At 36.9% G+C, this 12,574-nt stretch overlaps 1 protein-coding gene across 1 annotated transcript in view; it reads right to left on the bottom strand.

The window, feature by feature from the left end:
* Positions 1–12,574, bottom strand: part of LTN1 (listerin E3 ubiquitin protein ligase 1) — a 68,345-nt gene that overhangs the window by 22,161 nt on the left and 33,610 nt on the right. The window contains 6 exon segments of the mRNA XM_017855960.1: positions 4,222–4,326; positions 5,275–5,434; positions 8,787–8,973; positions 9,353–9,497; positions 10,386–10,539; positions 11,763–12,002. Of these exon segments, the coding sequence (XP_017711449.1) occupies positions 4,222–4,326; positions 5,275–5,434; positions 8,787–8,973; positions 9,353–9,497; positions 10,386–10,539; positions 11,763–12,002 (991 nt within the window).

The raw sequence follows: 12,574 nt of genomic DNA, 5'->3' as shown, positions 1-12,574 counted from the left end.
TTGTTGTCCTTTTTTTTTTTTTTTTTTTTTTTGAGACGGAGTTTCACTCTTGTTGCCCAGGCTGGGGTGCAATGCATGATCTCAGCTCAATGCAACCTCCGCCTCCCAGGTACAAGTGATTCTCCTGTCTCAGCCTCCCAAGTAGCTCGGATTACAGGCATGCACCACCACGTCTGGCTAATTTTTTTTGTATTTAGTAGAGACAGGGTTTCACCACGTTAGTCAGGCTGGTCGCGAACTCCTGACCTCAGGTTATCCACCCGCCTCGGCCCCACAAAGTGCTGGGATTGCAGGCCTGTGTGTCCTTTCTTTGAACTGATACTCATATTTGTGCATATATATAGTTGGGTTTTATTCATATAAAAGGGATGACACTAAACATATTGTTCTATCATTTACCACTTATATATACTTTGTCAGAATGTATAAATTATTCTGTTTTAAAGCTATATAACAAAAATAAACAAAATCTACCTAACACTCCATACTATGGATGTGTCATAACTATTTCCCTATCCGTGAACATTAGGTTTTCCCCTCCAAATTTTGCCCTCACACATAATGCTGCAATAAATATCCTTAAGAAGATATTATTCTGCGAATGTATAAATACGTCTCCAGGCTATATTCCTAGAAGTGGAATTGAAACCTCAAAGGTTTGAATGTATTATATGTTGGCAATTTCAAATTGCTTCTGAAAACTCATAATCAATTTACACTGTCACTGAAAATGCATGTGTGACTGTTTAGCTGCACACTTAATGAATCTTTTTGATTCTTGGCAATATAGTGGATAAAACCATTGCTTTTAATTTGTACTTCTGTCATTATTAGTAAGGCAAATCCTTTCATATTTCACATTTCAGTATTGACCTACCTTTGACCATTTCATCTATGAGTTGCCTCTTTAAGTCTTTGATTAATTTTTCAATTTGGAGGGTTTTACTGATTTATATAAACTATCTACATATTACAGGTACTTTTTGTTGATTTGCAAATGTCCTCTCCCATTGTCATTTGTCCCTGTAATCTTTATATTTTTGTCGCAGTTTTCATCTTTCAGAAATACTATATACAAAATTGTAACTATCATAAAATACACATAAAATTAATGTATTAGCCATTTTTAAGTGTCGAGTTCTGCAGTGTTAAGTCCATTCACACTATTGTGCAACTAATCTCCAGACCTCTTCATTCTGCAAAACTGAAACTCTACCCACTAAACACGAATGCTGCATTCCTCTCTCACCGTCGGCCCCAGGCAACCACCTTCTACTTTCTATCCCTATGAATCTGACTACTCTATAAAAGGAATCATAGAGTATCCGTCTTTTTGTAACTGGCTTATTTCACTCAGCATAATGTCCTCAAGGTTCATACAGACTGTAGCATGTCAGAATTTCTTTCCCTTTTAAGGCTTAATAATATTCCATTATATGGTTATATCACACTTTTATCTATCCATTTATCCACTGATGGGCACTTAGGTTGCAAGAAGTTTTCATTTTTGCAAAATCAAATATATATATATATTTACATATAATGTAAAGGAGGAGGTCTCAGTATTTTTCTTCCAAACACATGACCAATTTTCATATCATTATTATTTATTCACCACACTGATTTGAAATGCCACCTATATTAAAAACTAAATTCACATATATGTGTGGATAGGTTTCTGGACTGTATCCACTGATTTGTCTACTCTTCAATTTCATACTGCTTAATTACTATAATTCAATATTATATTTTATATTTGGCATGCAGTTTCTTTCACTTTTTTCAAAATTTCTTATTTTGATAACTTTTCCTCCAAATGTATACTATGTTCAGAACAGTTTACTAAGTTTTATCAAAAACTGCTGAAATTCTGATTGAGATCGCACTGAAATTATAGGTTGACACAATCATTTTTACAATTAATCTTCCCACCTTCTTTTGAGATCTTTATTCAAGTTTTACAATTGTAATTTTTTTGTTAAATTTCTTTTTTTTTTTTTTTTTTGAGACGGAATCTTGCTCTGTCGCCCAGGCTGGAGTGCAGTGGCCTGATCTCAGCTCAGTGCAAGCTCCGCCTCCCGGGTTCCCGCCATTCTCCTGCCTCAGCCTCCCCAGTAGCTGGGACTACAGGCACCCGCCACCTCGCCTGGCTAGTTTCTTGTATTTTTTAGTAGAGACAGGGTTTCACCGTGTTAGCCAGGATGGTCTCGATCTCCTGACCTCGTGATCCGCCCGTCTCAGCCTCCCAAAGTGCTGGGATTACAGGCTTGAGCCACCGCGCCCGGCCTGTTAAATTTATTTCTAAGTATTTATAGTTTTTGTTGTCATTGTGAATGGAATCTTTTTTTCCCATACCATTTTTTAAATTTATTACTATGGGTGAATAAAAAAGTTATTCATTTTTGTGTGGTATACATCCATCTCCTTAGTAATTAGTTGCAATAGTTCTTTAGCTAATTCCACATTACTTTTATAATCAGAAAAAAATTTTAATTATGCTACAAAAGCTAATGTCAAAAAGTTACATACAGTATGATTCCATTTATATAATATTGTTTTTTGTCTTGTTTTGTTTTGTTTTGAGACTGGGTCTCACTCTGTTGCCCAGGCTGGAGTGCAGTGGCGTGATCTCTGCTCTCTGCAACCTCTGCCTTTACTGCAACCTCCGCCTCCTGAGCTCAAGTGATCCTCCCACCTCAGCTTGATGAGTAGCTGAAACTACAGGCGCACACCAACACACCTAGCTAATTTTTGTATTTTTTGTAGAGATGGGGTTTTGCCATGTTGCCCAGGCTGGTCTGGAACTCCTGGGCTTAAGCTGTCCTCTCACCTCAGCCTTCCAAAGTGCTGGGATTACAGGCATAAGTCTCTGCACCCGGCCAATTCCATTTATATAATATTCTTAAACGACATCATTACAAACATAAGAGAACAGATTAGTGGTTGCTAGGGATTAGGACAATGGGAAGGGAGGTGGCTGAGGCTATATATGGATAACCTAAGGGATCCTGATAATGAAACTGTTCTGTAGTTGACTGTGGTGGTGGTCACAGATGTGAGCTACGTAGAACACACACACACTCTATCTCTCACACACACAAACATACACAAACATGTGCATGTAAACTAAGTCAACTGACTGTATCAACACCTTTTCCTTGGTTGTAATACTATGCTAAAGTTATGCAAAACAGTACCACTGGGTAGATATATGATTTTTATTCTTTGTATTACTTCTTACACATTCATGTGAATCTACAATTACCTCAAAATAAAAAGTTTTCTAAAACTTTTAAGATAAAAAATGATCAAAATTTAATTTAGAATTCTATGCCCAAACACGTATCTATCATTTCAGAATTCTTCTCGGTAAATCTGTAAATTCAGAGTGCCTCTTGGTAAATCTCAGCTAAGTATTAATTTGAATGCTGAGCTTCACCAGCACACCCAAACCCACAAGCTATCTCTTTGTCTGAAGAACAGAACACATTTGTTACATTTCTAGAACATACTTCAATAGGATGATGTTATTTAAGAGAAGAGTAACTTTCCCTGTCATTTCCATATAGCAAATAAAGTGATGGAAAAAGAGTATTAGGAAAGGGCAGAAGTAAATATTTCTATCAGAAAGATTTCTGGGGAAAAGAAAACAAGTTCATGAAATGCTGTTGGCTTAAAAAAAAAAAAAAAAAGTACCATATAAAATTCTACAACAAAAGGCTATGGAGTTGAAACTACTTACTTTAAAAAAAAGGTATGGGCCAGACATGGTGGCTCACACCTGTAATTCCAGATCTTTGGGAGGCTGAGGCAGCAGGACTGCTTAAGCCCAGGAGTTCGAGACCAGCCTGGGCAACATGGTGAGACCCCATCCCTACAAAATTACAAAATTAGCCATGTGTGCTGGTGCACACCTGTGGTCCCAGTTACTCAGGAGGGTGTGGTGGGAGGATCACTTGACCACAGGAGGTTGAGGCTACAGTGAGCCATGTTCGCACCACTGAACTCCAGCCTGGGCAACAGAGTGAGATCCTGTCTCCAAAAAAATAAATAAAAAGGTATGTCCCTAACCTAAAACAATTTAATTTGCCTTGAAGTCTTTAATTTCCTCATTTCCTAAACCTGTTTTCTTGATTCACTACAGATTATTCATTAATTAGGGGCTGCCAAAGTGACCATTTACAGTAAATTACAAAGTAAAAACATTTTAAATAAGAATACCTTTCTTTTCTCTTATAATGTGGTTTTACTTCATCAGATGAAATGCTTCGGGAAAGGATCAACTTAGCAATAATAAGAGACCACAGTGTGCCATGTTCTCTGGACCTAAAAAAAGAAAGAAAAAAATTATATTCCATTTTGAAAGTGTACTGAATAAAATGTTTAAACACTGGCTAGCTGGATTCCTTTTACAGAATTAAATAAGGCACCTTGTGATGGCATCAATTCACCTAAGATTTTGCACCCAAGCAACTGCCAGTAATTATCCAAAGAACTGGGAGTTTAGGCTTTCAACACTCCTTCACAGTTGGTATTGAGCTCTCATCCCTAGGAAACTCCACAGTCTCTTCAGTCCCAACAGGGGAGATGATCTTAGAGATCAGGCTTGAAAACCAGAGGCTGTAGCTGGGAAAAAGACATCTCCCAGAGGACACTTAGGCTGGCTTAAGTTGAACAATCAAAGAGGTTCTTTGATTCTGAGGAAAGTTGTGAGTGTCAACTAAGTAGAATGGGATTGGAAAGGAAGCCTGGGTCCTCTGACATAGCAAAGCATGCTCAAAATACTATCGGCAAATGATAAACCCTTAAAGCAGTTCAACATGGTAATTTCAAAAAGCTAAACATCTTACTACTATATATTCTACAAGGACTGTTTTCATACCTGCCTTCCTAATCTAGGGGAGAGAGCTTTATGGTCATAACATTAAGACACACCTATAATAACATGTAAGATAAAGGATGAATCAGAGAACTGGGAGGATGAGTCACAAATAAATCAAAACAACTTCTACAAGATTCTACTTCTTTTTTGTCATCTGATCCCTGAATGTATTTATGGATTTAATAAGACATGTGGAATACAAATATCTTCCCCTGAGAAGGTTAAATGAAGTATTTAGAATTCATACACTATTTATCATTAAGAATAGGAATTATTTAGATCAATCCTCTGACTGAAACATTAGCATGAAGTAGGGTTACCTCTTATAGAAGGCAAAGCCATAAAGAAGTAGCATAGTCATTTCAAAAACAGAAATTGAAAGAGATTCTTACCTGTTAAATAACTGCTGCAAAAGGCCAGAAGTATTACCAAGTACACGTAAGTGATCATACGTAATATTCACTTTTTGAAGCATTTCACAAAATCCAGTTAGAAAAATAGGTGGGTTATCTAATTCTTCACACCACTGCAGTGAATAAAGCAGTTCCGCAACTAAGAGAAGAGACAGCACCAAATTATCAAAAGTACTTTGTGAACAAACCCTTCAATTATTTTCACTTCTCTGCCTTGTTTTCTAACACTGTTGTGCTCACTCATCTCAAAACACCTATGAACTGATTTTCAGATCTGCTTTGACATGTTCAAGGATAATGAAAACTGAGAATATTTGTCTGATACAAAATATCACCCTTTTCCCAAATTTTACTTGGTCCTTTTTCTAATTAGTTAAGAATGTGACAAGAACCTAAGTTACTAGAGATACTGAAAGAATCTTCCTACCATTTTGGCAAAACTGGTAAAAAGTTCCAGACAGGAAAAACAACTAAGGGACCCAAGACCTGAGGTGAGAAGTCCATGGCAAATGGGAGAGATGGGAGACAGTATGATACAGTAAAAGGACATGGGGCCTCAGCGACAGATTGGGGTGGATTCAAATCTGCGTCTCTCTCTCAAGCTATATCAATAGTTATCAATAAGGATACTACAAACTAACTCACAGGACTGCAATGAGAATTAAATGGACAAGTATCTATCATGAAGCCTGGCATCTCATAGGTTTCTAATACACAGTCACAACTCCCTTTTATAAAGCCATGTATAGATTTTGGAGTGAGAAGCATTGCAACCTGGTTCAAAATGTAATCCTACACTTAACAGCTAAGCAACTCTAATCAAGACATGGTAACATAAACAATGATAATATCTGACCAATGAGCTCGATAAAATTAAAGAAATAATATTGCGTTTGTAATTAGTAACACAAAAAATTATTACTCTACTTACTAGTTTTGGGTTTGCCCAGATTTACTCTGTGAACAATGTAAACTACAGGCTAATTTCCTTTCCCTTAACTGAATGTGAAGCTGGCTGCCCAAAAGAGGTGTTTCAACTTTCTTCCACAGAGCATATATTCCCCCTTCTAGTAACTGTGTTGCAGCTGAGGGCTTACAAACAAGACTGATACAGGGTTTCTGCAAATCCTCTACCTTTAATACCATCTGGTAAAAGTCACACCATCACCTATAATTCTAAACCATTTATTGAAACAGGGAAATTTGCTGAGGCCCTAAGTCCTCTTAGGGTTCAACATTTGAACATCCACTTGCCAGAAAAAAAAATTAGAGGGTGATGAAATATAAAAGTATTCAAAACCACTGGAATCAAAACAGCATGGTATCTGTATAAAAACAGACAGACACAGACCAATGGAACAGAACTAGAGAACCCAGAAATAAATCCACATATTTGCAGCCAACTGACAAAGTCTTCAACAAAAATGCCAAGAACATATATTGGGGAAAGGACATCCTCTTCAAGAAATCGTGCTAGGAAAACTGAATATTCATATGTAGAAAAGTGAAAATAGACCTCTATCTCTCACCATCTAAAAAGAGCAACTCAAAATGGATTAAAGACTTAAACATAAGAACTGAAATTATATAAAACAACTAGAAAGCATCAAGGAACGCTACAGGACATTGGTCTAGGCAAATATTTTTATGGCTAAGACTTCAAAAGCGAAGGCAACAAAAATAGGCAAACAGGACTATATTAAACTAAAAGCTTTCTGCACAGCAAAAGAAACAATCAACAAAGTGAAGAGACAATCTGTAGAATGGGAGAAAATATTTGCAAACTATTCATCCAACAAGGGGCTAACGTACAGAATATATAAGGAATTCAAACAACTCAACAACAAGAAAGGAAAAAAAAAAATCCCATGCACAATATTAGTAATCGTCAGGGAAATGCTAATCAAAACCCCAGTTAGAATGGCTATTGTCAAAAAGGTAAGAAATAAGCTGGGCATGGTGGCACTGCCTGTAATCACAGCACTGTGGGAGGCTGAGGCAAGAGTATTGCTTGAGCCCAGGATAAAGACCAGTCTGGGAACATAGTAACACCCCATTTCTAAAAAAAAAAAAGAAAGAACATAACAAATGTTGGCAAGAATGCAGAGAAATAGGAACTTATATACTGTTGGTAGGAATGCAAATTAGTACAGCCATTTTGAAAAACGATATGGAAGTGTCTCAAAAAACTAAAAACAGAACTATCATACAATCCAGCAATCCCACTGAGTATTTAGAAAACCGGTATCTGCACCCCCATATTTACTGCAGCACTATTCACAATAGCTGAGAGAGATGAAATCAACCTAAGTGTCCATCAATGAATGAATGGATACATAAAATGTAGTACATATACACAATGGAATACTATTCAGCCATTAAAAAAAGAATGAGGCCAGGCACGGTGGCTCACTTCTATAATCCCAGCACTTTGGGAGGCTGAGACAGGCAGATCACAGGTCAGGAGTTCGAGACCAGCGTGGCCAACATAGTGAAACCCTGTCTCTACTTAAAATATAAAAATTAGCCAGGCATGGTGGCGTGCACCTGTAGTCCCATCTACTTGGGAAGCTGAGGCAGGAGAATCACTTGAACCTGGGAGGCGGAGGTTGTGGCGAGCCGAGATCACGCCACTGCACTCCAGCTTGGGCAACAGAGCAAGACTCTGTCTCAAAAAAAAAAAAAAGAATGAAATCCTGTCATTTGCAGCAACACAGATGAAACTGGACATCATCATGCTAAATGAAATAAACCACACATGGAAAGACAAACATCGCATGTTCTTATTTGCATATGGGAGCTAAAAAAGTGCATCTCATGAAGACAGAGTAGTAAAATAGACTGATGGTTACCCTGAGAAGGGTCAAGGAGAGCAGGGGATGAAGAGAGGTGGGTACCAAAATACAGTTAGAGAGAAGATAAAAGACCTAGTATTCAATAACACAGTAGGATGACCATAGTTAACAATGATTTATATTTCAAAATAACTAGAAGATCTGAAATATTCTCAACACAAAGAAATGATAAATGTTTGAGGTGATGAATATCCTACTTAGCCTGATTTGATCACTACACATTCTATGTATGTACCAAAATATCACATGTAACCCAAAATATGTACAATTATCAGGTATCAATTTTTTTTAATCAACAGAAAATTCTGAATCCTTGAAAAACACCAAAGCCTCACCCATTTTCTTTAGGGTATGTGTCACAGGATCTTTTTATATTGATGTCATGACAGTCTGAGTAGCTAACACCAAATTATGATCCACAGTTAACAAGATTATGGCAAGGTTTCAATATATTTGTATCTAATTTGCAATTTAATATTCATCACTTAAGTAACTTCAAGGTTCTCATCATTAAAATAGGAAAAAGGAAGCTGAAGATTCTTGAATTAAAGATTTAAATTGCAGTATAATCAAGATTATTTCAAGATTATATTTATTCATGCATTATGTTATATGTAAATGCTCATATATACTTACTTATTTTCTCAAGCTCATTATTTTCTAAGACTATTTCCTTTCTCAGTGCAATTAAGACCATTTTGCTCAATAATGCTGAAGTACACAAATGGCTGGGAAGTGTCTTTATGTCCTGTTCCTTAAAATCTGTTTTGAAACATTCATAATTCAAACTCAATCTTCCCTCTAAAAGAGGTCTATGTAACCACTGTGAAAAGAGTACATTATATACAAAATTATTTATTACCTAAGCAATTAAGACTGAACAAAAATGAAGTTGTGAGAATATTACCAAAACAACAGAAACCTAGAAGTTTGTTTTCTATTACAGGAAATTATCAACATGTGTATTTCTTTAAGACTCCTTAAGTACAGAACTAGGTCTTAAGTCTTTGTACCATGGCCACTGCCACTGTCAAATGGTGTCTTGCAAAAAGCAAACATCCAGTATATGAGTGTACAAAGACATCAAAGCAAAGCAAAATATTCATTTTATTTATGTTTTTCTTCCCCAAAATAAAAGTGTTCAAGCTTGCATGAAATCCAAACTTCAGAATGAGATACGTACTCTTCAATTTCAAAAATACCTGCATAGGAAGAGACTGCCTCATCTTTTCCCATTCACTGTCATTCGGCATTACACTTCCAATATAAACTCCCATAAGATAAGAATCTTCACTCTCTAGAAGTGTATTTAGCAAATCATCAACAGCAGACAAGAGGACTTGGAGACTAAAAATAATGCAAAAAACTTAACTGTTGTAGTTATGCTATCACTAGTTTGAATACCCCAGTACATATTAAATACCCTATAATAGTTTACCTGAACAAAAAGAAATGATGAAAATAAAAAGAGGTAAGTGATGCTCCCCCACCGACAACACACCAACATAACAGTCACACTGGGGAGGTAATCCAATATTTATCATCTGAAATCTAGTGTTGCTTCCTATCTATCTCAGAATGAAGAGGACCTGACCTATTTCAGACCAGGTATTTCAGAAATATAGCTACCTTATGAAATTCAGCATTATTTTACCTAACCCCAATATCCTCTAAATGCATTCTCTCTTCTCCTTTATTATATGGATGTAGGTATGAGATGTAAAATATACTTGCAATTCAACACCTTAAAACAGTGCCTACCTGTCCCCCAAAAATAAATAACCAAGGACAATCAGTACATGTGGTGACCATGAGAGGCTACAGTGCACAGCGGCCTATGACAAAGGATTGTATTACCATCACTTTACTGCCTATAAGTTATGAGTCCAGCAGGTATGTTATAGTAAATTATCCTTCAATTAATTGGCAGTTTAAATGGATGGTCATTGAAACAAAATGGTTTTGGAAAAATTTGTTTGGATCTTGTTACCTAACAAGTCATTTTTCATTTTTCTTTTTTTTTAAGAGATGGCATCTCACTATGTTGCTCAGGCTGGTCTCAAACTCCTGGAGGCCTCAACTGATCCTCCCACCTCAGCCTACTGAGTAGCTGGGATTATAGGTGCAAGCCCTACAAGTCATTTTTCATAGGCATTCACACTGATCATGGAATCTTATTTAAGGACACTGACCAAATATAAAAAAGATACCGAAGCGAAGCTCAAAAAAGGTTACCTGTTGATATCCAAAGATGAAGCCTGAACTTGGTTCTTTAGCCACACAGCAGACAAATGTAGGAAGGTACTGTCTTTATATGAACTGTCAGTTTGATGAACCAATAAATTTACACCGGAGAGCCAAGTATTTTTCAGTTTACAGATAAGAAAATCTAAAATCAAGATGTCAACAGGAATTTGTAATCTCACTGAATTAACTCTAATCAGCACGAAATGTTTGAAACAACTCTGCAGATCTGAGATTTTTTAAAATACCATTTAAAAATGAAAAATTTTAGGCCGGGCGCGGTGGCTCAAGCCTGTAATCCCAGCACTTTGGGAGGCCAAGACGGGCGGATCATGAGGTCAGGAGATCGAGACCATCCTGGCTAATACGGTGAAACCCCATCTCTACTAAAAAATACAAAAAACTAGCCGGGCGACGAGGCGGGCGCCTGTAGTCCCAGCTACTCGGGAGGCTGAGACAGGAGAATGGCGTGCTGCCGGGAGGCGGAGCTTGCAGTGAGCTGAGCGCCGGCCACTGCACTCCAGCCTGGGCGGCAGAGCAAGACTCCCTCCAAAAAAAAAAAAAAAAAAAAAAAAAAGAAAAATTTTAAATTGCCATTCAAAATTCATTGCCAAACAAAGCAACTGTGTCATAAACATGCAATCATACAAGCTAGCTCGTATCATATAAATATAAAATGGTAAGATATTTAAAGTTACATTTTTTATTCTTGAACTTATTTACAAGAATTGTCCTTTTGGAGACATTAAAAAAAAATTATTACACCTTTTCCAAATACAGAAGTTAGCATTTAAGACAGGGTTGGTAGACAATGATGAGCAGAAAAAAAGAGAGAGAGAAAGAGGAAGGAAGAAGGAAAGAAAAAAAGAAACAATGAAGGGTTGGAGGAGAGCTCTCTAGAGATGGTATTGTTGTATGTTCCTTTCACAAATAAGTCTGAATTAGCATATAAGGCAAGAATCTAGTCCTTAAAAAGATAATCTCAATTCTATTTTGATATACACCAAAGATTGAATGTTTTACTATAATAAAGGGATATTATTATCCCCCTTTTACAAATGAGGAAACTAAGGCATCAAGAAATTAAGGAACATGCCAGAACCGCTGAATGGACTAAGATTCTACCTAATCAATTAGGGCTCATTCCAAATTTCTTTGAATATCAAGTGAGATCTTTAGAAATAATATCTACTACATCTTTAACTTGGTTTCTAAAGCTGAAAGTGTTTAAGACTGTAGCCCTTTACTCAAAATGCTTTCAACTTTCAAACACATTATGATTCAATTAATAAAACCTGGGCACTTACACTCACTATGAAGGTCAGAGCCGGAGATTCCCAACAAAACATTTGAGCAGTAGGCTATTACCTGGCAAATGTGTTTTTTCTTTGCTCTGAGCACATAACTGAAAGAGAGTTAATAATAAATCTTCAGATGATGGCATTAGCAAGCATCCTTTCGCTGAGCTGAAATAGTTATAGGCCACATCACAGATAAAAGACACTGATGAATCACTATTTTCAGCTTCTGATGATTCCTTTGTTTTGAATAAAGTTTCATGAAGTTTAACAATAATTCTTTCAACGTATACATCTCCAATCAAGTAATCTAGAGAAAAAAGGTTCAATCAGACAAAAAATAAAATATTAACGTGTATTTTAAATATCTTACTTTGGATTAATAATTCTATGGGTCTTTCCTGGATTTTAAAATGGTGTTTATGTATTAGACAAAATTTATCAACAAATCAACACATTCTCTCACACATAAAGGCCCTCAGATAAAAAAGGCAGTTTTAAATTAAGTAGAAAACAGAAATAGTTTATAAAGTTAGGGTGAGCAACTTTGCTACAATGAAAACTCTTTAAGTCATGAGTCAACTTTATATGAGTTTTTTTTTTTTTTTTGAGACGGAGTCTCGCTCTGTCGCCCGGGCTGGAGTGCAGTGACGGGATCTCAGCTCACTGCAAGCTCCGCCTCCCGGGTTTACGCTATTCTCCTGCCTCAGCCTCCCGAGTAGCTGGGACTACAGGCGCCCGCCACCTCGCCCGGCTAGTTTTTTGTATTTTTTAGTAGAGACGGGGTTTCACCGTGTTAGCCAGGATGGTCTCGATCTCCTGACCTCGTGATCCGCCCGTCTCGGCCTCCCAAAGTGCTGGGATTACAGGCTTGAGCCACAG

This window comes from Rhinopithecus bieti, unplaced genomic scaffold (genome assembly GCF_001698545.2).
Source record: "Rhinopithecus bieti isolate Rb0 unplaced genomic scaffold, ASM169854v2 scaffold_1295, whole genome shotgun sequence".
In the NCBI taxonomy this organism is placed as follows: Eukaryota; Metazoa; Chordata; class Mammalia; order Primates; family Cercopithecidae; genus Rhinopithecus; species Rhinopithecus bieti.
Note: the sequence above shows the minus strand (reverse complement) of the source record. Positions and strands in the feature narration are given on the sequence as shown.